Raw genomic sequence first — 27,571 nt, 5'->3', positions numbered from 1 at the left:
TTTTTTTTTTTTTTTGAAAAACTATAAATACAGAAATATGTTCTATAGGGTAAAAATGCCATTTTTTAAAAAAATTAAAATACCTTGTTTTATATTGTTTACCATCTTGTCACACTGATTTCTGTAATGCACATCAGCATATATATATGTAAGATACTTAGCAAATTTTATGTAAACTTGTAGAACACACAAAAAAAACAATTTGGCAATAACTTAGGAATTTTTCTACTTTTGTTGTTACAAGTACTTTGCACAGATTATCTTGTGTAATACCAAGAATCATTAAAAATTTGTAGTACATCATTTTCATAGCTTTCCATATAGCACTGGCATTATTTCTTACAGTAAGAAATAAAATACTACCCAGGGATTCCTGAAAAATAACAGGATGCTCAACTATGTGTTTTAGACTGCATTTAAGTGACTCATCTGCTTCTCATCATAATGAGTAGCTTAAATCAGCCACCAGAAAACACAGTAACATTTCCAATTACAGTTCGAAATTCAATGCAACAAAAACTCTTAACACAAAACTTAAGGAAAGTAAAAAGGATGTAATACATCCTAAAGGACAAACAATTCCCTTTTTTGTTTAATCTCTCTCTACATAATCCCACATGGTATTTGTAGAGCACCATTTATAGAAAATCATCACTTATTTTTAAAAACCAACTACATGTAATTGTAAACAGACATTTACAGAAAATTAAATGTTTTAACATTAGTGGTGCTTAAAACCAACAGTGGAAGTCAGTGGAGTGCAAAATGCTGAAGAGGGCCTATTCACAAGCAAAAGCTCCTTTCCATTCTTATTGTTTGTGATAATACATATATAGGGCACTGAAAGCAAATTACCAGCTTATTTACAAACATCCAGTATTCTCAGCATTTCATTTAACTCAGTGCTGACTGTAAAGGTTTGGTTGTGTTTTTTCAGTTGATTATTTTTAGCATTACATGCTTTGAAAAATACACCATCTTACTATGCTGACCATTTGAAACCTCCAGATTTTAGGAAGTTTGGCCTCTGGATCTTAGGGCAGTGCTTCATTTTGAAAAATAAATCCCTAAAGAGTCCCTGTTTCCATGGCCCACTGTTTATAGTCCTTGTTGATTTAATACCACAGGAGTTTGGATAGGTTATTGCAAGATAGTTTTCTTTTTTGTTCCAAGAAACGACTTTTTTCTTTCCGTGCCTTTAAGAAAACTTATTATCTCGATACCCATCCTGAAATTCCATATTGAGTCCACATCTTCAGCCGCCCCTTTAAAGGGCCAACAAAGAACTTAAAAATCAGGAAAAGGTTATTTACGTAATGCATATACAAACAGCAGTTTAGAGATTCTGTTTACAGCAGGACATTGAGAATAACTGGTCAAGTACCTCTTTCATCCGCCTTGGGTGTTTATGGGATATAACCACAGGACATGAGTCGCAAGAGATTCCAGCTTATACATTTGGGCACTTACAGTACGACACTCACAGGTACAAATTGACATCGTCACAAAAAGGATCCTAAAAGTGCTTCTCCGAACGGTTCCGTGCATGGAATGCAAACACTGTACGGGTAAGAAAGAGATTTTCCTCCCACGAACCGGAAGTTTTTGTCAAACGTTGGTTTCTGTTTGCCTGTGGCTCTCGCAGGCGCTGGCCTGCTCCACGTGCTCGCCGGTGTCCATGCTGCAGTCGGACTCGCAGTCCGACTGCTCCATCTGCTCCGGGGCAGCGTCTCCCTGGGGCGCTCCGCGGCCGCCGGGGGACACAAGGACAGGCGCCGCCAGCCCGCCAGCCCTGCCCGCACACGCGGCCCTCTCCTTGGCCTGCCGGATGCAGTTCAGCCACTGCTGCTTGTTGAAGGAGTCATTGGCTTGGAGACAGTGAGTCTGGCTTTGGGATCCATTTTTGAAGCTGACTCTAAAGAAGTTCTTGACTGAAAGAAACAATACATATCAAACCCTTGAATGCTTTGGCTGAAAACGGATTTTATAATCAAAGAGTATATTTAAGTAAGAGAATCTGCACTTTCTTGGCCTTAAGGTCGGACAAGACCACGTGAGACCAAAGAGAAGAGTCTAGGTATCTCCTTGGTTCTGGGAGAAGACCGCAGAACACCACAAACACTTCTAATAACTTCATACTGCTGGATTAAATAACATTGGTTCTGCCACGCATGAGCTATCCATAAAGCTTAAAGTGAATCAGCAAGATTAAGGCTTGTCCCACACTTTAATGCCTCTGCTCTGCAAAGCGGACTTCCAGAACCTTCACTGAACGCAGCACCCTTATGCCAGCCAAAGACTGCCCCATCTCTTCCATTTGCTTCACTAATACAGTGGATACATACAAAAAGCCCTTGAAGTTCTGACCAGATGCGATTTAACGGACCCTTGCAATAGAAAAAGCATCTTCACAATATACTTAACTGGAAGGACATAACCATGAATAGCTGCAGTCTTGACCCTGAATACTGCAGTATCTGCCAGCTTAAAGAGTTATGCAATCAGTGGCAGGAAAGGCAAAACAGCTGAAGCTCAAGATCTCAAAATACACTTGCTTATAACTTTGCAGTTTTGCCACTACAGTCTCTACGTTCTCCCCTCCTCAATGCAGTACAGGAGCAGGAGTGTGGAGAAATTCTATTATCAATATAGCGAGCTTTGAGAAAGAATCTATAAGAAACAGCTTAGAACATAATAAACAAGCCTGAAACAAAATTCACTATGTTGGATGGAGATAAGTTTTAGGGAGATCATTCTGATGTTGCATTGGCAGCTATCTTAAAGTGAGCAAACACAAGGAGCTGTCATATCATACTTCTCTCGTTGTTGCTGAACGCTCCACGTATGGATCCACCCAGGCGCACCTCCCCGTCCTGCAGGTCCTCCAGCACCAGCTCCCTGACGGGCATGGGCTGCCGGTACAGCTGGTAGCACAGGTGGGTGCTCTGGGTCACGGCCCGAGTGATCACCAGCACCTCCTCAAAGAGGAAGACGTGCAGTTTCTGGTAAAAGATTAGCAGATGACGCAGCATTATTCCTTTCTTGAGAAATCGTTAAACCAAATGGAACAAATGAAGTTCAGCAGAAGGATGAAAATCGGCAGTTTCTTCCTGCTAATTAGGTCCTGAAGTACCTGCCTGACCTTCATCAGGTGAGCCAGGAAACAGCACGTGCTTCACCTTCCCGTCTCAGCTGCGTGGTGAAACATGACCCTTCCATCCACTGTATGCATAAACATGCTCCGCAGAAGCAGCTCCAGAGCGGAAAAAACACGCTGCTTACTTTGTTGCTTTTTAAAATAAATTTTCTCTTGAGTTTTATCTACTTCCATAAGTATCCTAAGTGTCATACTTCCATTAGTGTCAGTAATGAAAAAAAGATTTTTTTTCATTGTTCGCCCATTCAAAAGTTCTATTTAGCACTGAGGGGGAAAAATCTAGGAAAGATTAAATTCTCTTCTACTAATATAATCTCTTTTTTGTTGTTGTTTTTCTTTTATTTTTAACTGAAAGCTCAGATTGTGAAACTTATCAGTAGTGCAGTGTCCCAGAGACTGCAATTCAAGGTACCAGATTTCTCTGGTCAATAAATTAACCTTCATCTCAACAAAGAATCAAGTAAAGCATTGTGAAAAACTACAGCCTTTGACAAATTTAAAATTTGTTGGTACATTTTGTGCGTTCTTTATAGAAATTTTTGTGCGTTCTTTTTATATCACATCTCTGAGACCAGAAATTTGGGGTTTTTTCCTGCAAGTATTGAAATTGGTCAGATTTACAATTTATCCAGGATACTGTTAGGCTCCATAAGAGACAAGGATACATATAATCTTATTATCTCCCTATACAGATACTTAACTACTAACAAAAAAAGATTAGTGCTATATATAATAATTAATATTTATCCATTTCCTATATATTAGAGAGCGATGCTTCTCTATGCGTGCTCACAGCTCTTTTAGCTGTCATGTAAAATGAAGATATCTTTTAAAGTTATTTATGACAAAATGTTTATTCCTTACCACTCCCCTGTTGTTCTTCAGTTCCCCATGACAACACACAGCACGTGAATTATCAATCAGTGAATCCCTTTGGCCTTCTTCAAGATAAATAAGTCTCTCTTTGTAATACTGGCATTCAGATTCACCAGTCTTTATGTTGATTTCAGCCACAATGCCCTGAATTATATTTATCTGCAGAAACACAAGGAAAACCCAGGAACTTTAATTACACAGTCCGATATTCAGCTGTTTATATAAATATTTGCTTATTTATATTTCGTGTACCGTCCCTTAACTCACTAATAAGCTAAAACTGCTGTAATCTCCTAAAAAACCCCAAACCCAACAGCGACTCACAGCTTCTTCCAGATGCTGTTGATCTGGATGATCATTTGGTGTGTGTCTCAGAATTTCTCTGAGCAGCAGCGGGTATTTAACCAAACGGCTTCTGGGGATATCAAGGAAATTCCAAAGGTCCAGCTTGCGGCTGAAAGGAGACTCCAAGCAGCGCTGCAGGAAATCCTGCACTCTGTGATCTTGTTTCTTGTGATCCAATAAAGCTTTGGCTGCTACTTGATTGCTGCAGTAGCTGTCGTAGGAGTTCAGGCATGGAAGCTGAGGAAAGAATTAATTATTCCATAGCTGCAGCAGATTTCCTGCACTGAAACGTTCAGGTGACTCAGGACATCGGAATTCATGCTGAGACTCTTTTAGCTGGAGATTTATCCACAGCTGATTGATGTAATGTTTCCAATAAATAACAGTCTGTACAAGGGTCCTCAGAACTACCTTGTTCAACATTTCAGTAATTTAAAAGCACTTGTTCATCACTCAGATCCTGCAGATCTCCGTTACTATTGCAAAGCATTAAAAATATAAATTACTTAAGACTGAGCGCTATTTAGTGCAGACAACATTGTACACAGAAGCCTGGCTTTAATTATGAATGGAAATAAAAGTCTAGGAACGAGTATTCCCAAACCTGGCCTTTTCTACAATCCAGCTTTGATATTGCCCTCAGGAACCTTGACAAAACTAAGATGACAAAACTGTATATATATATATATATATATATATATATATATATAAAAAAATCTGAAGAAAAAAATAACTTGTCTGTTGATTAGAGCAATATATACATTTACAAAACCTGCTGTATTAACACCTAAATATGCAAAATCTTGCAAAAGAGGAAATTAAACTTAAATATATTTAAACCAAGAGTTCACTGATGTCCCACACACATCAGGAAATATACTTTAAATTACTTTACGCAAAGAAATTGGAGATTATTTTGACATTCACAAATCATTTATCATTAACTATTTGCATTATATACATTAAATAATGCTTCCCTTGTTGACCATAGGCCACACTTTCACATAGAGCTGCTAAATATCATTACTAAATTCCTTAAAAATTTCAAGCCTTTCTTTCCTGCTAGATTTTATTACTTACATTTACTTAGAAGCATACTTCTCACATATCTAAAACCAAAAATATCTCCTTTTGATTACAATGAACAATTCTATCAACAAAACTAACAAAAGCTATTTTAAGGGAACCTTTCCACTTTATCTTTTATGCGGCAGCAACATCTCTCTTGTATCCCCGTCTGACTTTCCAAGGAAAGCAGAACAGAAACAGAGGCAGATTCCTACAGGACCCACCTAATAAAAACTCTAGTCTGACTCTTGATTTTTATTTAAAGTATATTAATTAGTGTTCAACTCCCAAACAATAAAAGCTTCTTTAAAAATATCCCAGTCTAAATATTTTCACGGAATATCTCTGAAAAGAGAAAATATTCTCTTGTGTCTCTAAACAGTTGCCTTACATTTTAAAAGTATTTTGAGAATATCTTTTTGACACATTATAGAAAGGAAATTGTCCGAGAAAAACTACATTACAGCTCCAAACTGAAGTCCCAAAGTTGATTATAAACTCAGCCTTACCCAGCCCACGAGGATGTGGCCGACATGATCCGTGGATCCATCAGGTTTCCTGACTTCTTGGAGTCGCCTAAGAAGATCTGGGAGTTAATAGAAAAAAAGAAGAGAAACCTCACTTTAATAAACTTGACTTCAAATCTACGTGCTATAATTATGCAGACAAAGACTGTTTGAGTGTTACCTTCATGCAGAGGAATTAGAGAGTCCAGTGTTCCAAAAATTTGGTTCAGCTCTTGCTCTGTCATTATGGAAAGCTTAAGCATTGGGTCATGATAAGCCTGAAAAGAAAAACAAATGTTTGTTGGCTGCAAAATTAATTAAAGAGTTTAGTGCTCCCTTTGAGCTCCATAACCATATATTAAACTATCAATTTCATATTAAAAAAGAAAAAAAAGGCACTTAAGTGTCTCAGAAAGAATGGAGAGATTGAAATATGCTTTGGATTTTTTCCTCCTTTACTGTCTTAGCAATAATAAAAAACAAAGATAAATTTAAATGTGTTATGAACCAATTAGTGCTCTTTGTTGTAGCTTAGTTTTGGCTTTGTTTTTTTAAACATGCCTTTTTTGCCAACTTCAGATCTTCTATCAAGTCTTCTTCTCCCTGGGAAAGTTCAAAGATAGCCTGTAAAAACAGACACAAATATTAGAAAATATCTTTATTTAATCTATGCTCCACTTCCTGGGTTGATGATGTATTTTGAACAGCTGTTTTAACAGCATGCAACACCATTTCTCTGCTAAATCTGCAGAAATAAAGTAAGGCTTTATTCTGTAACTACAGAATCAAGTGCATGGTTTTTTTTAAAAGTTACACTGGAATGTTCATTAAAAGCTTATCTCAGAGAGACAAAGAATTTTTTTTCCAAAGGGATGTGTTATTCCTCTTAAAGCACATTTGAGACTTTAAAGCCGGCAGATTAAAAATAACACCACCCTAAATTCACTGGTTTATCAAACCCCCATTGTTATTAACTTACTGCATGATTTCCTCCTTGGACTGGGGTTCAGTAAGAGTTAAGGACATTTGGGGCTAGAATTCCTTGCTTTACAAGCAAGGCTTTCAACCAGTATAAACCATGGAAGCCCACCCCCAGCTGGAGCAGATTCCTGGGGCTCAGGAACACACATTCCCGCCAGGTTTGCAGCCCACGGGCAGCATGTCCCAGCAAAGCACACAGCACGGCAACAAACAGTTTGTACAGTTTATTTTTCAGTAAGCTGCCTTTGAAGTTCTCAGTTACAAATTAATTTCCTACGAATTCCTGTCCAACGTTAAAATTTGCACAAGAAACGCTTGACACTACTGTTTGATTTATGACTCAGTCCCTGAAATATTCTCAGGGAGATTGTTATGAGCTTTGGTGATACCGCTAGGAATTTCTTCAGCAAATAAAAATATCTTGAATCTGAAGGAGCTCTGTGTTGACTATAATATGAACTGTTTAGACTTTGTCTTGTCTGAACACATTTAAACAACTGGCATGATTCTTTTTTGCTTTGGAAGACACATCTTTCCATCAGTGTGTCACCTTTCTAGCTCTGGAAACTTCCTCAAAGACAGTCTTTTCCAAAAGGGAAATGATGGTGCATTTTTGTGTGCGTGTATCACCTGAGGAACACCTGTTCCTGGCACGGCAGGCTCACCTCACATTGCTAGAACAACGAAACGAAACACCAAAAGAACAACCGTGACTACAGAAAGTGTCAAACAGAACTCATACTCACACGCAGCCAATCACAAGACAATATATCTCAGTAACTCCGCGTTCGTTGAGGAAATATGACGAGCTGGTTTTTACAAAGGATCCATTAATCTAGCTTGAGTCATAAAGACTAGAGATGGAATTCTGCTCCTAGTGGAGGTGGTGACACATTTTAAGTGCAGGACATCGAGTGCTAGCCCAATGCCCACGAGCATTCCCAGCTCTACGCTTTAAAGGCGACTTTGAACATAAAATTTACAGTTAAAACCCATATATATCCATATCCGTATCTGTATCTATACCTCTTGCCGCTTGATTTCCTTGGCTGTCAGCATGTGATTGACACAGACATCGAAGGTCTCGCTCCACAGCTTGCTGTCTCTCCTCTTGCTGTTAGCAGGGGCTGCATTTCGAGCCCACGGCCGTGGGCTGAACAGGTCGGGGCGACTCTCGCTGCGGAAGCTGATGGACCGCTGGCAAGAGACAATTCATTGGGTTTATGTTACGGCAGTTTCACGTTCCACCATCACCCTTCTCGTTTTCTAAGCAATTCATATACGTGGTTCAGTACAACAAATGTTCTCGGATTAGTTTTGACTTTGAACCTCATAGCGACATTTAGTACCGGGAATGTGAGAAAAATTATTTTAACCCATCCTCGTGGAAGGGCAGGGCTTCCATTCCTGCAGTGAACTCTGTCCACATAGAAACTTCTGGAATGCTTTCCCATACAACAAGCACCAAGAGTGTAAACAGGGATAACGCACAATGGTGCAGCACACCACACGAACAGAAGTGATCAAATACAGAGAATTCGGTGAACAGGAGGGAATTACTCGTACGTTTCACATCTGCCTCATCAAAAATTTAGAATTAATGCAAATATTAGACACTCTACCGAGTGTGTACCAGCATCTTTGTGTCTACTATGTGGTCTGGTGCTGCACTTCAATAAAGCCAATTTCAATTTTAGGAAAGACTTGAGAGTTCTAATTGCCTGTAAACTCTTAGAAAGATTTCATGCTAAGAATGGATACTTTATGCTCTTACTATTCTATTTTGAAAAGGTTTCTTTCTTGCTTCATTAAAATGAGAGGCTTCTTTTTAAGATCATACCTCTGAAATGCTTAAACTATTTCACATAGTTGAAATACTCTACATTTCTATTGTTATTTAAAACATGCCTTACATAACAAAATCATCTTTCAATTGCCTTGGGTAAGAATATTTAAAACAAGATAAACTCTTTCAATTCCCAGACTGAAAGCATATACAAAAGACAATTTTGAAATTTTTCTCTGAAGATGAGAACCCATGAAATGCAAACAGAGCCTACAAATACTATGTTTTTACCATATCAGAAGACATGATATAAATAAAGAATCTGTCTTTTAACAGAAGCCTTTCTGAGTTGTACTTGGAATTGACAAAGACCTTAACAATAAACACACACACAAACCCCTCTTCCAAAACTTTGCATGTCAGATGCTAGTTTTCCTTCAAGAGTTAAGGAAAAAGCCACACATGAAATGACGTGTTTAATTTACAGTTGTTATGATGAGGAATCATGGAGCAAACTCAAATTAGGCAGTATTTTGGGAAAAGTGACCTTTCATATGCACTGACAGAATGTTCCTCTCTGCTGCAGGAGAATTCTCCAATTAATTTAATTCTCAATAAACCAAACTCCCCAAAATCCTGTTTGCTTAGCATCCTTGCTACCTAGACACAATAAGTATATATTTAATTGATTTCTGTCATACATCAGCCTTTTCATTAACCATCCAAAGTGTACCTGGCTTAATAAGAGACACAGGACTGAGGTAATTTAGTAGTGGAATAGAGCCCTAAACTGAAGTTCTATCAAAAAATGCTAAAAACAAGTTTGAAGATACTCTGATGCTATCTTTGCTTTGTACTTGTCGAGAAGGAAAAACTAAAAATATAATAACAGTAAAAAAAAAAAAATCAGTTGTGATAGAATCCCATGAAGGAACTGCGGGAATGTCAAAAGAGCATTTCTACATCTCCAGTCTTTTAAAAGTATCTTCCTGGTTTCTGGCTTCCTTAAAAACACATGTCCCACATGCTGTTTAAAAACTATGGCCCTGTGGGATGATTAAAATTTTCACATCATTCTAAAAACTAAAGGAGCTGGGGGAAAAAAAAATCCATCCACAACCCCACATTATGTTTACCATATTTCTCTGGAGGCAACAGATTTGCCTGGCTGTTATAAGACTGTTTCTTGAAGGGTTTATGTGTTACCAATAATTTATTGCATTAATTAACAACCTTTAATCAGAGCTGCAGTAAAGCAAACAGCTTCATGTGTTGGGCAACAGCCATAGTCAAAGCCCTGGCATTCAGAACTGGTATTAAAACAACTTTTCTTCTTGAGGGTTTTTAGAAATTTTTGGTGTCCTAAGATAGATAAAAAGTAATTTGGACTCTCTACTTGAATTCAAGACACACTGATGAAAACTGAAGTTGCAGAGGAAGCCAGCCAAACTTCAATTTCTCTCTTCAGCATCAGCTGCAGTTCTTTTTCTGATCCTATTTTCTGCTCTAAGCCAAGCAGCACAGCTGTGAAGAAGACCAGGCAGATCATCGTAATTATTAGTCCAGCTTGATGGAGACTGAAAATACAGCTATGAAATAAACTGGCTTCCCAGGTGGATTAACAAGTAAAAATACCTGTTTAGCATTAGCTCTCCTGCAGCTCCACAGGCAGAGATGGAGCTAACAGCATTTTTAGTAGTCAGCTGCTTTACACTGCCCTACATGACAGAAACAGAATGACTACAAACAGTCAATTGCAAAACCAAACAACAACAACAAAAGAAAGGCGCAGAAAGAAAACCTGGAAGACTTCAAATATCTTTCACTTGGAAACCTTATTTAAAAAGCATTGAAAATGAGTGGGAAATTGGAATAAAATGAAGTATACACAAAAAAAAAAAAAAAAATCAAATACCTCTATAATCAATAAGATATGCAAAACATGAAAAGTTGCTAAGAACTTATCTTAAAAAAAACCCTACACAAATCCCAGGCAGAAATGTTTCTCCTCATGCTGCATGCTGCAAGTCCATTAATGGAAAGTGGAAGTCACATGTACAGAGGTAAGGAAAATTATACACAATAAGCTTTTTGTTTTTTCCTCTTACATGTATCTTCCATTTAGAAGAATATCTAAGAAGGTTTGTTTGAAATGCCATAGAGGAATCTCAGAATTTTTTAATTGCTTTTACTGATGCTGTTGGAGTGGTTTTTTTAGATGGATGCTCTGTTGACTTTGTTTTGTTTTCTTCCAGGGGAAGGAATTTGTTCTGCGCATTGTGGTGATGACAGTAGTTTTCTTCATTTTAGACACAGAACATCTAGCAGCAATGCAAGAAGAAACATGGGGTTTGACTGAAATAACAATGAAGATACATGAAAGTTCACCCAGTAAGAAAAACCAACTCTTTTTTTTTTTTCTTTTTTACAGGAGATCACACGATGAAAAGAAACCTATACTGTTCTCAAGACACAGGGACAGCTATACATAATATAGCTATACATAGGACAAAATAAAGTGAAATAGCTATATGTACTTCCCAGAATGTTTCTAAGTAATTCCAAATGGGACACCTGAGCACAAGGTCAGTTTCTTTTGTCCCTGCTCTATACTTATTGAGAAAATCAGATAAGAAGTAGGATTTCAGTAGGACATCACAAGCAGGATCTGGAGAACATAGAAGCTGATTTCTCATCACAGCTCCTTCAAGCATGTAGAGATGGCATAAATAACATCACTCTTTAATCTGCTAATTAAAATCTATTCTTATGGTTAGTATGAGCAGAGCAAAACAGAAACGCTTGCAACAGTAGGACTTACAACAAAGGCATTATTTTCCCTCCTATTTTTGACAAGATTTATCCTGAAACACATTAATAGAGCTCTCATTTCAGGAAGCTGCTACTGCATACATGAAAGGATAGTTTTTTTGGTCAGTCTGAAACAGCTTTATTAAATACAATATAGTTGTGGATGCTGCCTTGCGCAGTCCCAGAGGCTTTCACTGCAGAACAATAGCACAGGTACCCAAATGAGGCCAACAGCTGCCTAAGGCCATGCAAAGGGAAGCAGCAGCAGTTTAGCCAAAAATTAAACCATTCTCCACACTTCTCACTGCTGGAACTGATGTGGCCCTTGCAGAGCTGGGCCAGTTTCCCCTGGGGCAGGGTCTGCAGGAGATTCCCAGAGCCCAGGGGGTGGATACAGCAGCTCTGCTCAAGTCACACAGACCACACCTGCGCTGAGCCAGGCTGGGGGGTGCAGACGTTTGGCTGATCCTCCAACCCCGAGCAGAAATCTGCACTTTCCACATCACAGGAACCACAGACAGGAAAACCAATGTCAGAAAGCCCTGTAATATCCACTTTCCAGCTAGTTACAACTACAGAAAAACAGAGCTCTTTCCCATGCTTTTTTATTTCTCAAACGAATCTGAAGTTTTATTTCTTTCCTCCTTAACAGGTAACTTCAGTAAAGCTCTCATTTAGGCAACTTTGATTAAGGAATACTTCTAACACATTCAAGTTACTTTTACAGCTCTTCTCAAAGAAATTAAGTTTGCTAAGTAATTTTATTTAAATCTTTTACATGCCTTCTTACAATAACTCTTTTAAAGAGGGAACAGTGGCTTTCTGGGCCAGACCCAGAGCAGTGCTGCAGCTCCCAGCTGTCACTGCAGTTAGGAACTGAGCACTCCAGTACTTTGCCATCTCTGTGTCTGAAGGTACAAATGCTTTATAAACTAAAGTTTCATTAGTCTCCAAGTATGTTCAGTACTACACACCGAGTCTGTAACACAGAAACCGCATTTAAAATTAGTTTGCCCTTTATTAATTTTCACCATCACCTCCAGAAAATGACTTGGAAATTTCCGACTGTTCACCAACTCTTTTGTTTAGGTAAGGTCAAAGGAAATTTAACAGTCCTACCTGACCGACTACACCAAAAATAACACTTTCAAAGAAACCAACCAACACGAAGAGAAAGCATTACGGAATATTCTCTTCATCCAATTTAAAAAACAACCGTAATCCCTTAGGTAAAGAATTTTTATATGCTCCAGGTTCAACTTTTTTCTTAGCAGTAAGTGAAAGGACAGAGAAGCGGTTTTCTCCAGGGTGAGAGTTGAGTGACCTTGTGCTGACGAGGTTCCTGAGCCTGTTTGGCACGTCAGTGGCAGGTGTCCGCATGCAGCCCTGCTCCCAGGGAGCCTGGAAGGAGCTGCAGCTGCATGGGAGCAGCAGGAATTGCGCTGTTACCTGCAGACTCTGGCAGGTGTCCGCATGCAGCCCTGCTCCCAGGGAGCCTGGAAGGAGCTGCAGCTGCATGGGAGCAGCAGGAATTGCGCCGTTACCTGCAGACTCTGGCAGGTGTCCGCGTGCAGCCCTGCTCCCAGGGAGCCTGGAAGGAGCTGCAGCTGCATGGGAGCAGCAGGAATTGCGCCGTTACCTGCAGACTCTGGCAGGTGTCTGCGTGCAGCCCTGCTCCCAGGGAGCCTGGAAGGAGCTGCAGCTGCATGGGAGCAGCAGGAATTGCGCCGTTACCTGCAGACTCTGGCAGGTGTCTGCGTGCAGCCCTGCTCCCAGGGAGCCTGGAAGGAGCTGCAGCTGCATGGGAGCAGCAGGAATTGCGCCGTTACCTGCAGACTCTGGCAGGTGCCCGTGTGCAGCCCTGCTCCCAGGGAGCCTGGAAGGAGCTGCAGCTGCATGGGAGCAGCAGGAATTGCGCCGTTACCTGCAGACTCTGGCAGGTGTCCGTGTGCAGCCCTGCTCCCAGGGAGCCTGGAAGGAGCTGCAGCTGCATGGGAGCAGCAGGAATTGCGCCGTTACCTGCAGACTCTGGCAGGTGCCCGTGTGCAGCCCTGCTCCCAGGGAGCCTGGAAGGAGCTGCAGCTGCATGGGAGCAGCAGGAATTGCGCCGTTACCTGCAGACTCTGGCAGGTGTCCGTGTGCAGCCCTGCTCCCAGGGAGCCTGGAAGGAGCTGCAGCTGCATGGGAGCAGCAGGAATTGCGCCGTTACCTGCAGACTCTGGCAGGTGTCCGTGTGCAGCCCTGCTCCCAGGGAGCCTGGAAGGAGCTGCAGCTGCATGGGAGCAGCAGGAATTGCGCCGTTACCTGCAGACTCTGGCTGAAGCGCTTCAGTGGAGTGGCTCGCACCGGAGGGAGGAGGCTGGCCAGGGATGTGACTCTGGAAAGGGGCTTGACCCGTTTGTTACTGGGCTCCTGCAGCACAGGGAGGAGGGCAAGGAAAGAAAGAAAGAAAGGGCAGTGTGAGCATAATCAGATAGAGATTGTTAACAGCTCTGCTGATTTTCCTTAAAAAAGCTGTTGTAGCAAGGGTGTTTGCAAACCTGGTCTGCAATTAGGGCAGTAAATAAACAAAAGCAGTTTCAAATGCTGGCAGTGACAGATTGCCCTTGGCTGGTACATCCAGGTCCTGGAAACAGCTGAAAAATGTTATGATGGAGAAGCTGGCGTGGAAGGTAAAGAAAGAGAAAATAATTTGATTATTTTAACTCGTTCTTAGCAGACAAATTTTCAGCAGTGCTCTGCAGCTAATGCATGTTATGATATTCTCACTGAAAGGAGTACTTTCAAATATAAACAATTCTGCCTGTGCCCTTGCTTCTGGCACTGTCAGCATTTGACTCTATTCAGTTAAATGTATTTTCTTCCAGAACATATAATTTAGACAGAATTCTCTCTTAATTGTCTTTCAATGCATGTTCTTATGAAAATACTTACATATACAGGCAAACACGTTAATAATGTGCTCACATACACTTATTAGTTGCATAAAATATAAAGGAAAATTAAACAAAATCTACCATAAAGTAATCAATTCAATGTGGGGGTTTTTTTTCATATATATTTTAACAGCACAACAGCACTCAAAGTAACATATAACCAAAATAATATGCCAGTTATCCTGCAGACATATATATTTTTTTAAACAATTGACAGAAATCGTAACACAGATTATAAATACATAAAAATAGAACAGTTACCCTTGGCTTCCTAACCTCCATCTGACATTTAATGGATCTCGAACAGCACATGCAAAAGGCAACAGAAAAAGAGCCAAACCTTCCAAGTGAGGTTAAAAAACCCATCCAACACCATATTTCAAGGACATCCTAAAGCAGTTCACCTTTCTTTTTCAGCCATGCTTATAAAGTTTGTGTAGGTTTGCTGTGCCTCCAATTGTCTGGACATGGCTTTAAGAAAATGAAGCATGCCTATTCTCCTTGCCTTCAAAAACATAAATCCTTCTGGAAATAATGCAGATTTGTCATCCTTTTTGATACGAATAATAATAAATCTCAGCAGCGATGATCACCATCTGTACTACTGGCAAGAAAAAATCTCTTCCATTAGTGCAGCAACAGAGGAAAGGTGAGAAGCAGCTACATATTTAATTTACTTCTCAGCAGGCAGACCTGGAAATCCACAGAAGCCAGCTGAAATTAGCAGCAAAGTGTTTAACCCTCTAGCAAAAATAATGTATTCCATCACACATGACAGCCGGCATTAACGAACTGTAGCAGTCTAAAGCAAGTTAAATCCTTATCTTCATCACTGCACTGTTGTTCATAACCCTTCCTTTTCAGCATCCGTGTCTTTGAGGCAGGTTTCAGAAGGACTGTTTTCTTTTTTCATCATTGCAGCACCACACGCATACTCATCTCCAGCAGCAGCATCCCACCCTCCCCCACTCCCCAAAAAAGAGGAAAAATCTTTGAGATTCCAGTGCAATTCTTCTCTGACTGGTGGCACAAGCATGAGCTGGTTTTGGTTTCTGATTTTCCCGAGTGCTGGTGCCCAGAGCCCGGTAGGTGGCCAGGAACCTGCTGACAGTGCTGCACTGCAGTGCCAGGACTGGAGCCCTGGCCAGGTGGGCACTGCCAGGCCAGCAGCACTGGGTGCCAGCAGCACGGGGCACCTGGGCATCAGCACCCTAGCCCAATGGACAGCAATAGGAGGATTGGATTAATAGAAATTATTGCTCCTTCTTTATGCTGTATCTCTTCTGGTATCCGTTGCCCCCATCCATTTCAAGGAGAAAAATGCTAAGGCAGTTTATTTTTTACTAATGTTCGTAACGCAAAACCTCACTGAAAACAGAAACCGATTTTAAAGATTAACTCCAAGCAGAGTTTCAGCCACCGTCTACCACCACCGAGATCTTCTGGAAGCTCTTGCTGTGAGCCACTAGAGGCCACCTCTGTGCCAACAGGCAAAGGCAGGTCAGATAACTGCAGTCCCACCCTTCTGTGTCAGCGCCCCACCTTGAATTACTCATGCAATCTATCGCGTTCTGATTTCACATCGAATTCTGGCCAGAATTCAGAACAATTAAATATACAGTCCAAATTTAGAATTCCATTTAATGGAAAGAAATCAGCATTATTACAGGAGTCTCTCAAACAACATTACTTCAGATAACTTCAGAAGCCTGAGACTTTACACCTTTACCAATGAGTTCTGAAGGAAAATCCTGTTAATCGTAAATTCTTAAGTATGAGCAAAGCTTTCCTGAACAATCCCAACATTATTTTCCCCTTCATTAGAAACTGTGCGGTAGGTTAAGATACTGCCTTGGAAGTGAAAACTCATCAAATCTTAGAGTTCCAGGTGTCATTTTATTCAGAGAAGTCTCACAACAAAAGCCATCAGCACTGAGTCGCCCTTTCTACTGTAGAAAAACGGAGTTTGTACTAATAAGGCTTTGACTGTGCAATGAAAATATAGAACTAGCGGAGCAATTCCACAGCTGTCAGACAGTAATTCTGAAACTGCTACACATTTGATCACAGGGTTTCTGCTGTACTGTCTACATCCATTCTGCCTCTGCCTCCCCTTCCATCAGCACCCTCATTCTCAGGCTGTGTCACCGCTCCAAACCAGCACTGCAGAGAAGCTCAACAAACTGCTGAGGTCAACAATCCGGACAGGGAAAAACTCCACACTCAAGGGCAAGTTGGGTGTCTTTCTCATCAAGGACTCTGCTCATCACAGCCAACAAAACAAACGGAAAGAGGAGACTGTGTGAACTGTCCCGCTTTACCCAGAGGCGCTGACCAGAATCTGCACTTGCACATTAGTCCAATGCGTTCATTATTTCACTAATTTGTCTCTGAAAACTCTCAAATTTTCCAGTTAACCAGAAGTCCCACAACCATAGAATCCTTTGGGGGATGACTGTGAGCTGTGCCTGCCAGGGTGAGGAGGCTGCAGTGAGGACACCGTGCTCTGCTGGAATCGTGTCACACTCCGGGTCTGTGCTGAGTGTGCCCAGAAGCTGCCAAAGTCATCACTCGTCCTCTCCTCCTGCCTTCCCCCCACAGCTCAGGGAATTTAGAGGGGATGGAGAGGCAGGATTTAGAGGCTGGATGCATTTGCAGCAACCACCACCTGTCCAGACTGGGAACCGGGCCAAGTTATGACAAAAAATTCAGGAGCTACAATGTGCTGCCTGACCTCTTAAAGCCATTATGATTGGTATTTAAAAAAAAAAAAAGGCAAAACAACAACACCAACAAAAAAAAAACCAACAAAAAAAAAAAAAACAAAAAAAAAACAACAACAACAACAACAAAACAACACTATTTCAGAATTTTCAAATTATTGCATGTTAGACTGTATTTTCAGAGTTATGAAGGTTTGCCAAAGCAATACGGGAAGTTTTTTTTAAAAAAAAAAAAAAAAAAAAAAGGCCCAGACTACAGTTTGGCAGAGTTTCCAAAATGTGGAGCTGGTATATGTGAACAAGTAACATGAATCTGACAGGGCTTTAAATTTGATATAAGGCTAAATAAAGCTGAGGGAAACATGAGTGCAGGAACTTCAAAGGCTGAACAGTCAACTGAAGTCAAATTAATACCTGACTAGGCTGGAACAATGAGCAGATGGCTTTTGGAGGGAGCTGTACATTTGAACTCAAGATGACTTCGGTAACATTTGAATTCAGAGAGAAAAATAATTAAGCTGCAAATACCGTGAATACATGCAGCCCCAGAAAGAACTTGGAACTGTGAACAAACTGACAAAAGCAGCAAATCTGTGTCCAAAATATGGATGGTTCTGAAAACCAGACAACGAACATGTCAAACACCTACTATGTCTTTCTTTCTTCTAATATACTTTTCTGGAGAATCAGTAAGAAGAAAGACTAATCACCATAGCATAATCAGTGATTATCACCAATTTAAGATGGGAAGCTATCAGACAAGAAAGTTCAAAGATGCCACGCCTCCAATTAGGCATGAAGGACCCAGTGCTTCCAATTGCTTCTTCATTCTGATTTAGCCTTTATGTATAGGTACAATTGTATCTCCAGTGTCTTCTATATCTACTATATATTAAACTCTAACCCAATGGTTTAGACTACTGAGTAAGCAAGGAAAGCTCTATCTTTTAATGTGGAACTCTCAAAAAACGATGCTTCTGCTGTGGGAGAGCAGGAAAATGCAGCGTTCTGCTCCAACTGCAGCACTACTGGGAAGCCACACTGAGGAGACAAACAGCTGCCAGCTCCCTTTTCAGTAAAATTTAAGTTTTTTCGCCTTGCAGGTCTGAGTCTTGCCTTCTAAACTGCGAAAAGGTCATTTTAAAATGACAGCTTCCTGACAACAAGGTAACTTTTGTATCATTATTTTGGGTCTGAGGCACAGACCCAAACACAGGTTACCATTTAAAGAGCCTGACTCTCAGCACACTGCACCTGCTCCCCGGGCAAGCTGAGCACTGGAACAGCCAGGGAAGAGTGTTAAAGCAGAAGATCCCATGAAGAATTAGGCACTTACATTGGCTCCAATGCACTGACAGCTAAGTTCATACCATTTCTACTTCTTCATTAGTGAACTGGCCCCTAATAATTGGTTATGTTGTATCCAAGAACACACTACATAGATATGAAAGCTTCTAGAAGGCTGTTTAGGGGAAGAAGGTAATACTTTGGTGCTCTTCATAAAAAAAAACACCAAAAAACACCCACTCTTTTACCGGTATATGTAGAGAATGGAATATTCCCAAAGTTCAAAGCAGAATGAGTTAAACCCATTGAACTGTATCAAGCAGTTTTTGATACATTACCATTCAAGACCACCTCCAGCTTAATTCTCACACTTTGGTGGATAAATTACTCTAGCAAAAGACTGCTTTTCAATTCCTAACAAACAGAAAGAAAGGAAACAAAAAGAATGAGGCCAGATTCCCTCCATATTGCCCCAAGAACCTCGGACCCAATGAGCTGGATAACACATGCTGAATTGTAGCCTAGGTGCCATATAAAAGGTCTTCACTTGCTCCAGTACCCCACTCCAAAATTCTTCCACTCTGCGCCCCTCAAGGGCTTAGCCACTGATTTCCTGCCAGTGGAGAGCAAATTATGTTCACTGCTGCTCTGATTGTTTTTCCACCTGACTCTCCCATGTCTTATCAGCAGCTTCAACAACCATCTCCATGTCAGGATTGGTGCTGAATCCGACAAACAAGGGAAAATGTTTCCCTGCGGGGCCATTATTCCTATGTCTGCTGCACCACTGTGACCAGGATATTGTGTGGATTTTTCTGATTGTATTTAAAACCAAACTCGACAAAAGAAATTTACAGCGGTTTTTACCCGGCCCAGAAAAGAAGTGCTGTGTGAAAACTGTTACAGCAACTTAGCATTTTAGAATAGTAGAATCTATCCTGTTTACCTTTAACCTTCAACAGGCAACTCACCTTCTCTCAACCCCCAAACTAAGTGGCTGAAAGTGCCAGTGCCTGTCAGAATCTCAGCTTACTGGAGTTCAGCAAGTTCTGAGACATTTACAGCAGTAATTCTGAATTTAAGGTAGCTACCTTGCTTAACATTTTATTAAAAAAAAAAAACCACATCGGTTACAATTATTCCTTTTTTGATGTGGATCAGGACCAACAGACATCCAAAGCATTCATTCTGTGCTATGGGAGTATTCATTAGGGAAAAAAAGTTTTAACTTAAATTAGTCCCAAGAGTGTTAACAGTGTAATAATTAGAAGACACTATAAATTGAAACAGTACAGTAACCTTTGTTTCAAACCTAATTCACAAGCAGTGCCAGGAAACTCAAACAGAACCACTCTGTTTCAGATTTCATGTAACTGGCTGTATTTCCATACGCCTTAAATGTTTCCATACTTTAAAGGTTATTAGTTTTCAGTCAACTTTATACGGGTAAGTCAACATTTGTCATGGCAGGAAGCCCAACAATATTATTTCTGTTAGTCTGCTACTAGTTAAATTGGCCTCAGATTAAACAGCTCTAATAAATGCCCCCAAAACTTGGAGTTTAATAAAAAAACACCACATTCAAGCTCTGTTCCACAGGATGTTGTCAGTATTTAACCTACAGCAGGATAAAAAAACAAAACAAAACAAAAAAAGGTTAAAATAGAAAAGGCAGCCTCTATTACAACAGTCCTCAACACGGCAAACACTTTAACCTAAACATAAATTAAACCAAGTATCTCAAGCTTTATGTACCTTCAGAGCAAAGCAAGTCTAAAACCAGAACAACATTCTCAATTGATTTTGGCATGAAAAAGACTGGGTTTTTATACCGAAACAGCAGAGAATTTGTCTTTGCTTCATAGTATCTTCGAAAGATTCTGACTGGGAAATTATAGAACATTGCTTCTTCTAGAACTGAGGCGTATGGTCAAGAAAAACAAAGTAGATGACTCTAAAGCAGCTCTAAGTATAGTTCAGTGTTGTATAAAGGTAACTAAATAATCCACATGAGTCCATCCTAAAACCTGGGAGAGGCATCCCACTACCAAAACTGCTAGCAACTCGAGAATTTATTAAGCAATTTTAGTAAATTTACAGAAAAGCAACTTGATCATACAATAAAGCGTGTGCATTGGTGACACAATTTTCCTTGAAATCCACATGGTCTCATGCACCTGCACTCCCTGATGGTAGCAGGAAGAGGTTTGTTATTCCTCCTCTGTCAGTCTCCTCAAAATCAGCAAGAAAACAAAGGAAAATCCAGAGACATTTTGTTTTCATCGCAGCACTACAAAGAAAAGAACCTGAAATGATAGCTGGGGTGCAGTGAAGAGCCATTTAGGGAAGTGGTGAAATATTCCTGGTCAAACACAGCAGTGATGTTTGCATTATGCTGTCCCACCATGTGTTATCAGAAATTGCCTCCTGGGCGCATACAGGCTGCTCTCTTGGTCCCCACCCTTAGGAGCTCAGATTTCGATTGCCACAGGCAGGACAGAAGCACTCAAGTGCCAGCAGCGTAAGCACAAGTTGCACCCAGCAATCTTGACTGCAATATCCAGAAATCAATATATCTATCAGGAGTTAGGAAATGAAGGCAAATTAACAGAAGAACCTCACACTGAGGTGAATTAACACAAGCAACAAAAACTCTGAAAAACCCAACTAATGTAGGGTTGAATAAATTCTGCATTTCCTCTCATTAGAAGCTGCTTGCACAGGCAACCTAAGACCATTTCCATTGTGGAACCAACTGGATATTAACCTGGACTGCCAGTTAACCAGCAGATATCATACAGTGATTTACTGAATGGAAAAATAAAGGCATGCTGTTTGTTTCACATTGCCATTAAGCAAAACAGAGCAACAATTCCAAGTGCAGGGGTTTGATACGTTTCCAGCTACACTGCACATGAACTTACCTGAAATATGTTAAAACTGCAACTTGCGAATATTTCATTAAAATGAAATACATACATTTAGGAAGATCAAAGAAAATTCATGACTTGGGAGTTTATCTCATAATCTTCTGGCCCCTCTCCCTCTGGCTCCACGCCTGATTCTCCTGTCAATGATGTGCCACGACCTAGAGGCCGTGGGTTCCCCTTCACATTCCGTGTCCTGCACTCCCCATGCCAAATAAACCCCGTCCTGAGCACCAGGCAGCCCAGGGCTCCTTCACACCGGGGCTGGGAGGGAGGCAGGAGACAGCAAAAGACAGGCTGCAAACAGCCCAGCCTCAGAGGTCTGAGATTCTGCACTCTAAGAGCCCTAAGCAGACACACAACACACTGGAGATGCAGAGAGCAGCAGTTTGCTGCGGTTTTCGGAGCCTAAATCCAGGCACTGTGTTGGATACTGTATGGCAGAACAGGACAGCCTTACTCTGAGGAATCTGGGAGTTCCTTCCCATGACTTCGTGTTCAGAGCTTTAAACCTCAGTCTGTGGCTGTGAGTGCTCACTCTCACCTGCTGCCCCACGGACTGACTATTGGCCTTAGCAGGGGTGACAGGGGATCACTTTAACCAGTGAAACATGGAAAATGCTGTTTCTCATCGGGAAAAGTGGGGGGATTTTTAAAACTTAGAGCAAGCAAGTTTCAAATTTCATTAATTGTTTCTGGGTTTGAAATGTAAAAAAGTTAGGAAGAACCCACCACCTCTAGGTGGTTCTACAATTCTAGAGTTGTAATACAGGATTTTGTGTGGGGCATGTAATCATGCAAGTAAAGACCTTGGAGTGTTTGCCATATTAACTCAGGTTCTGCAGTGGTTTGCTGCCCTTAAAGCGCACTTAAAAAGAACTATGATAAATGGACTCGGACTAGAACAATAGCTTTTTATCAGAATCCAGATTTTAGTGTTTACATATATATCGGAAATTTCATTTGTCGTTGTTTTGTGACTGTGCAACTTTCCACGGAGTTTATGCCAAGGGAGCTAGTGTAGCTTAAAGAAAGAGCCGGGAGAAGAAAACCTCAGTTTTCTTTTCTGCCACTGACTTGCTCCTCAAAACATCTATATAGCAGAAAATCTGTTCTGATCTGAACATACCAACATTTATGCACAATTTGAGTTATTAAAAAAATCAACCAATGTCACATGTTAATAAATAGAATGAAACTCGCTTTTGCAAAGGCAGAAACGCCCATGCCTGACACCGGAGTGCTCTGCTACAGTAACACCCAGCTGTAGGAGAAGGCACCCAACAGCTTTCACTCCCCTTGTAAATACTAAAAGCTGAAAGAACAGCTTAATGTTAGAGCTTAAGGATTTTTCCCCCATACAAACTCCAAAGAAACAGGCTGCATACACCAATCCTTATAATGCCTTTCCCAAAGAGTAGCTTTTATTTCTGCTTTCTTAATTAATTTTCTGGAGTAGTGGGTGGTCTTACCCTCCTAAGACAGGATATTTAAAAGTTTCTTTCTCAGAAAGCTGGAATACCATCCTACCCTCAGAAAACAGCCCGAAAGCACAAGTACGCATTTTTTTTATTTGTATAAAACACAAGCTGTTTGCATGTTACAATTTTGATTTATCACATCTGTTACTCAATACTTCCTCATGCTCTCAGCTTTCATTGAGTCTTTCTCTTTGGCATTTGATTATAATCAAGCTGCTCTTCCTAACTGCAATAGAGCAACACTCTAACTCTTCAGATCTGAACATTCTATTAATTCACAAAAAACCCTTTCATGCAGTAAAGGCTAAAACCATGTTTCTTTCATATTATCGTTAATATCAGTACCCTTGATAAAAGCATTTAGTACCTAACAGCTTGTGTTTTCTGTAGATGCATACACACACACTCAGGGTGTTACTTTTCAAAAAAAAAAAACAAAGCAGGAAAGAATTCCACTTCTCTTAACCTCAATAATTAGGTCTCTCTACATAAAAGTACACTGAAAAGCAAGAAGGCAGCATCATCTCAGTTCTTAGCTTAAGCATCATAATTAAATAAGGTCACTGGGCTTATGTTACTTTTACTTTAGACTTATTCAAGTGAGGAGGTAATTAATCTTTGATGGAGATGTATTAAATGAACCCAACTTAATATGCTATCTTCAGCTTACTCAGCAAACAAGATTAATAAAGAAACTATATATTTAAGTAATAAAAACTTTCAGATAAATGTTCTTCCTTCCTCCAGAGCAGTCAGAATCCTTAATGTCACTGTTTTTTTCCTGAACACAAACAAACATTAACCTAAAGTATCAAATAATCAAGGTTTTCATGAACATTGCTGAATTTGAGCTAGTAAATAAGATTTTTAATGTCGCTTGAAAGGCTTCCATGCTTTTTAAGAAACAGAGCAGTCAATCTGCTGATAGAGCAGGATTTTCAGTTAACTGTACATCAGATTAATTTTTGATTATGGTGATGAGGAAAGGACAGTTAATGTAAACAGTGTCTTAATGCTTCAAGACACCATTTTACTGATTCCCTTCCAGTTCCTACGTAAGTTTAACAATTTGTAAGTAATGCTTACTCCTGGAATAAAATACAACTAAATCTCTTTAAGCTACTTATGTAAAACTGGTACGTCTCAATCGGCTGTTTTAAAGATTAATTTTCCTAACGCGACAGATGACAAAAATCCAGATTCTCTTTCTTGCTTTATTCCAAAAGAAAGGTGAATACCTAGAGAAGGCAGTAAAGGATGCCTAAACAAAACGGTTATCCACGCACTGCAGCCTGTTCCCAAAGCACATCACTTTTCCCCGACGCGATACGGGTCACACAATAAAGAAAAATCAAGTTGCAACCGCGTCAGCAGTACCTCGGTCTCTTTAGCCGGGCCGGGCGCCGTCTGCGCTTCCAAGGCGAAATTTGTCCTCTTGGCGGACAGGTAGAAGGGATAATCCTTGGCCACCATGGTGGCTGCGGGAGCAGCGCTCTGGGGCTGCGAGCGAGCGGCGGGCGAGCAGCGGCCGCGCCCGGCCCCCGGCAGCGCCGCGCCTCGGAGCGCATCACCCGCGGCCCCGGGCCAACTGCGGCAGCGCGGCGCGGCGCCGGCGGGGCCCGGGCGGAGGGGCGGGGTCCGGGCCCCCCACACCCTCCGCTCCGCGGCCCCGGGGCGGAACGAGCGCCTCTGGGCTCGCCCTGCGTTCCCCTTCTCGCTGCCGCGGCGTTAAGGGCGCACGGGCGCGGCAACCGTGTGCTTCCCGCGGAGGGACCGCGGGAGCGGCCGCTGCTCTGGCGGCCCAGTGTCCCGCAGGAGGGCACGACTGGCAGCGGTCCCCAGGGGCACAGACCCAAATCCGGACAGGATTCCAGACCTGCGCACGGCAGTGGTCCCTGCGTTCAGTGCGCTGCCGCGGATCAGAGCGGCAATCTGCATCGTGTTACGGATGCCACAACACAGAGCATTGCTTTTACTCCCTCCCCAGCACGCTTCTCTTTTTTCTTTTTTCTTTTTTTTTCCCTCCTCCTATCCATATTGCTGCTTTTTTCCTGTCTGGCAAGCTGGAGTTTGTTTCTTGTGTTTTTAAAGTTCCGCTTTTGTTCCTGTTGTTCAGCCAAATCGCTCCCCTGGCCGCACCGAGCTGAGAAGGTGGAAACCCACCTCTGCCTAAGGTGTCTCACAGGGCATTTCAGTGTCTGTGCAGCCAGGCAAAGTCTGTTTGATGGCTGCCTTAAAACAAGGGCAGTGAAAAATTCCTGAAAAGAGAGAGAGGAAGCATCAGGGGCCCTGTTTGCAACACAGGATCAGTCTGACAGAGACTATAATATAGGAGACAAGGAAAAGGAAATTGAGTAGGAAGCTGGATGAGGGAGGAGGGAAGGATATTTTCAGCCACAGGGAAGCAGCCCAACCAAGAATAAGTACAGAGACCTTGAAAACATTAGTTGATTTTAAAGGGAGATCATGTGATGGATGTGGCTTTACAAGCATCTATTTTTCTAAAGGCTGTTAATCAGATATTGATGACTTTAGAATAAGATTAGTCAAATGGCAAACCTAGTCCTCATTTGGACACTTTCCTTTGACTTCAGCAATATCTGAAACATATAATAAGCTCTCTCACTTATCCTCCTAAGGCCTTTTCAGGAGCAACTGCAGTACAACTAGAGATGTTCTCCTGTGCCTGTCATGCACATCTCTATTCTATGGTAGTCTGTCCTTAAAACAAAAACCCCACTTACTTTCCATATTTAAAAAAAAAAAAAAAAAAAAAAAGCATTTTATTTGAAGACTACGTACGAGTTTTAGCTCAGGATTTCTGAACCTATGAACAGTTATTGCAGCCACATGAATGTACACTCACTTCTGTAAGTCTTCTCCCATGTGGTGTTCAGAAGACACAGCTCTGAGCGCAGCCTGACAACATTGGGCAGTTTCTCCTCCCATTTCAAGCACATCAAAATACCACTACGTACAAACTGTAAAACAGCGTCAAGAACCTCCATGAGAACACCACAGCTGCTGTGTAACCATCTAAACCCAAGAAGCCTTGATTTCAAATACCATCTGTGTATGTTTGCTCATGAAGGTGTATGTCAACCGTTTCAAAAATCAGCTTCACTTAAATCCTTTAGCCAAAATACCTTCAGGTCACGTTCTCAAAGCAATCTAATCCTGTAACATGCTTCATGGCATGAACAGCTCTTCACACAGCACAAGAGTGTACTAGTTTGGAGATTGAAATAATGAACTTGTGTTTATACACAAAAAAATACGCCAAGAAAAGGATTCTGTCATTTCTCCATTAACCAGGCCAGTGCATTTCAGCTTGACTAAGCATTCTTGAGAAACATGGGAAAAATTAGAACTAAGAAGAATATGATTGTTAATAGGCAGGACCTTCAAGTCAATAAGTTTCAGAGCATCTTTTACCTACAACATAGACTTCAACGACATGGAAAGTAGGATTCATTAGACTCCATGAATGTTGGTTTACTCCATCAGAAAAGTGTAAACACAGTTTTAAAAATGAATTTTGGACCCAAAGTTCATTGATGAATGGCACTGAACTTTATAAGTATAGTATTATCTGAGGGAATAACAAATGCAAACAACTCAGAGAGCTGAATGTCTGTAGAATGCTATGTGCATTTATAAACAAAGAATTATGATTATAATTAACTCATGGTATAGAATCCCTTCTGAACTGTGTATCAAACACTTGGAGTCCCTTCTGAAATTTCTTATAAACTTAGTGTGATTTACATTTCATTCTACATGAATTTGGATTGCACAGTGAGTGCCTATCAAGAGTCACTGCATTGTGCGTGCACACGGGCCCAGGCAGAGCCAAACATCAGTTCATAAACTTGTGCCTGGAAGACTCCCTAGAGAACTCCAGTTATACACCTGAAGAAACAAAGGGTTCAGTGATTCCACTAAGGAAGTTTGGAAGTGTGGAGCCAGTGAGTCCACTCTTTCCAAAAATTATACTTAAACTACAAGTCTACACTAACACTATAAAAATCATGAATCTGAATTGTAAGGTACTTTCAAAAAATAAACTTGTATTTCAGATAAAATGATGGTAGTGACTAGATTGCAGGGCAGGCCAGTGCATCAGTTTTGCCACTTCTGGAGCACATTTTTTGTGGGTTTAGTTCAGTAGGGAAGGTGTAGGTGAGTTTTTAAAAGTTATTTAGGGCAACACAGAATTTAGTCAGACAATTACTTACCTGTCAGGGAGAAGTAATGTGGTATTTGGTAAGTGTGGAAAGCCCAGCTCAAATGTGCCTACCACTGCTGACCTGGTTGAGGACAGAAGTTCACTGACAGAGCTGTTCCGTGGTCACGGTGTTCACACCCACGCCTCTAGCTCATTCCTTCACAGATTCAGAACTTAACACAGAAGTAACTCTTGCAAAAACATCTGTCAGCGCAGCAAAGCCCTTCGAGATGTGTTCAGGTTCAAACCTTACAAAAGCCTTAAATTGCGTGGAAATATTGCATGCACGTTTCAAGGAAAAAGAATTCAGTAGTTTGCAGCTTATGGAATATCTCTCATATAATAAATTCACCCTTCCTTTCATTTAAATTGAAAGAAGGTAGGTTTAAAATTAAATATTGGACGAAAAACTTTTCACTGTGAGGGTGGTGAGACCCTGGCACAGGTTCCCAGGGAAGC

At 41.0% G+C, this 27,571-nt stretch overlaps 1 protein-coding gene across 3 annotated transcripts; it reads right to left on the bottom strand.

Annotated features, from left to right (window-relative positions):
• Positions 1-213: 213 nt before the first annotated feature.
• Positions 214-24,382, bottom strand: ARHGEF3 (Rho guanine nucleotide exchange factor 3). 3 transcript variants are annotated; one of them, XM_040076375.2, is made up of 10 exons: positions 24,262-24,382; positions 13,835-13,942; positions 7,960-8,130; positions 6,514-6,576; positions 6,134-6,230; positions 5,956-6,032; positions 4,358-4,615; positions 4,022-4,192; positions 2,816-3,002; positions 214-1,931 (listed from the first exon to the last, which is right to left on the bottom strand). In XM_040076375.2, exons 1-10 carry the CDS (start codon positions 24,355-24,357, stop codon positions 1,609-1,611), a joined length of 1,551 nt encoding a protein of 516 aa, XP_039932309.1. In that variant the 5' UTR covers positions 24,358-24,382; the 3' UTR covers positions 214-1,608. The 3 variants fall into 3 exon arrangements, with proteins under 3 accessions (XP_039932309.1, XP_039932310.1, XP_039932307.1); XM_040076376.2 differs by lacking the exon at positions 24,262-24,382 and adding an exon at positions 14,807-15,408; XM_040076373.1 differs by lacking the exon at positions 24,262-24,382 and adding an exon at positions 14,728-14,853.
• Positions 24,383-27,571: the final 3,189 nt, after the last annotated feature.

The sequence above is a fragment of the Hirundo rustica genome, chromosome 12 (assembly GCF_015227805.2).
Source record: "Hirundo rustica isolate bHirRus1 chromosome 12, bHirRus1.pri.v3, whole genome shotgun sequence".
NCBI lineage: Eukaryota > Metazoa > Chordata > Aves > Passeriformes > Hirundinidae > Hirundo > Hirundo rustica.
Note: the sequence above shows the minus strand (reverse complement) of the source record. Positions and strands in the feature narration are given on the sequence as shown.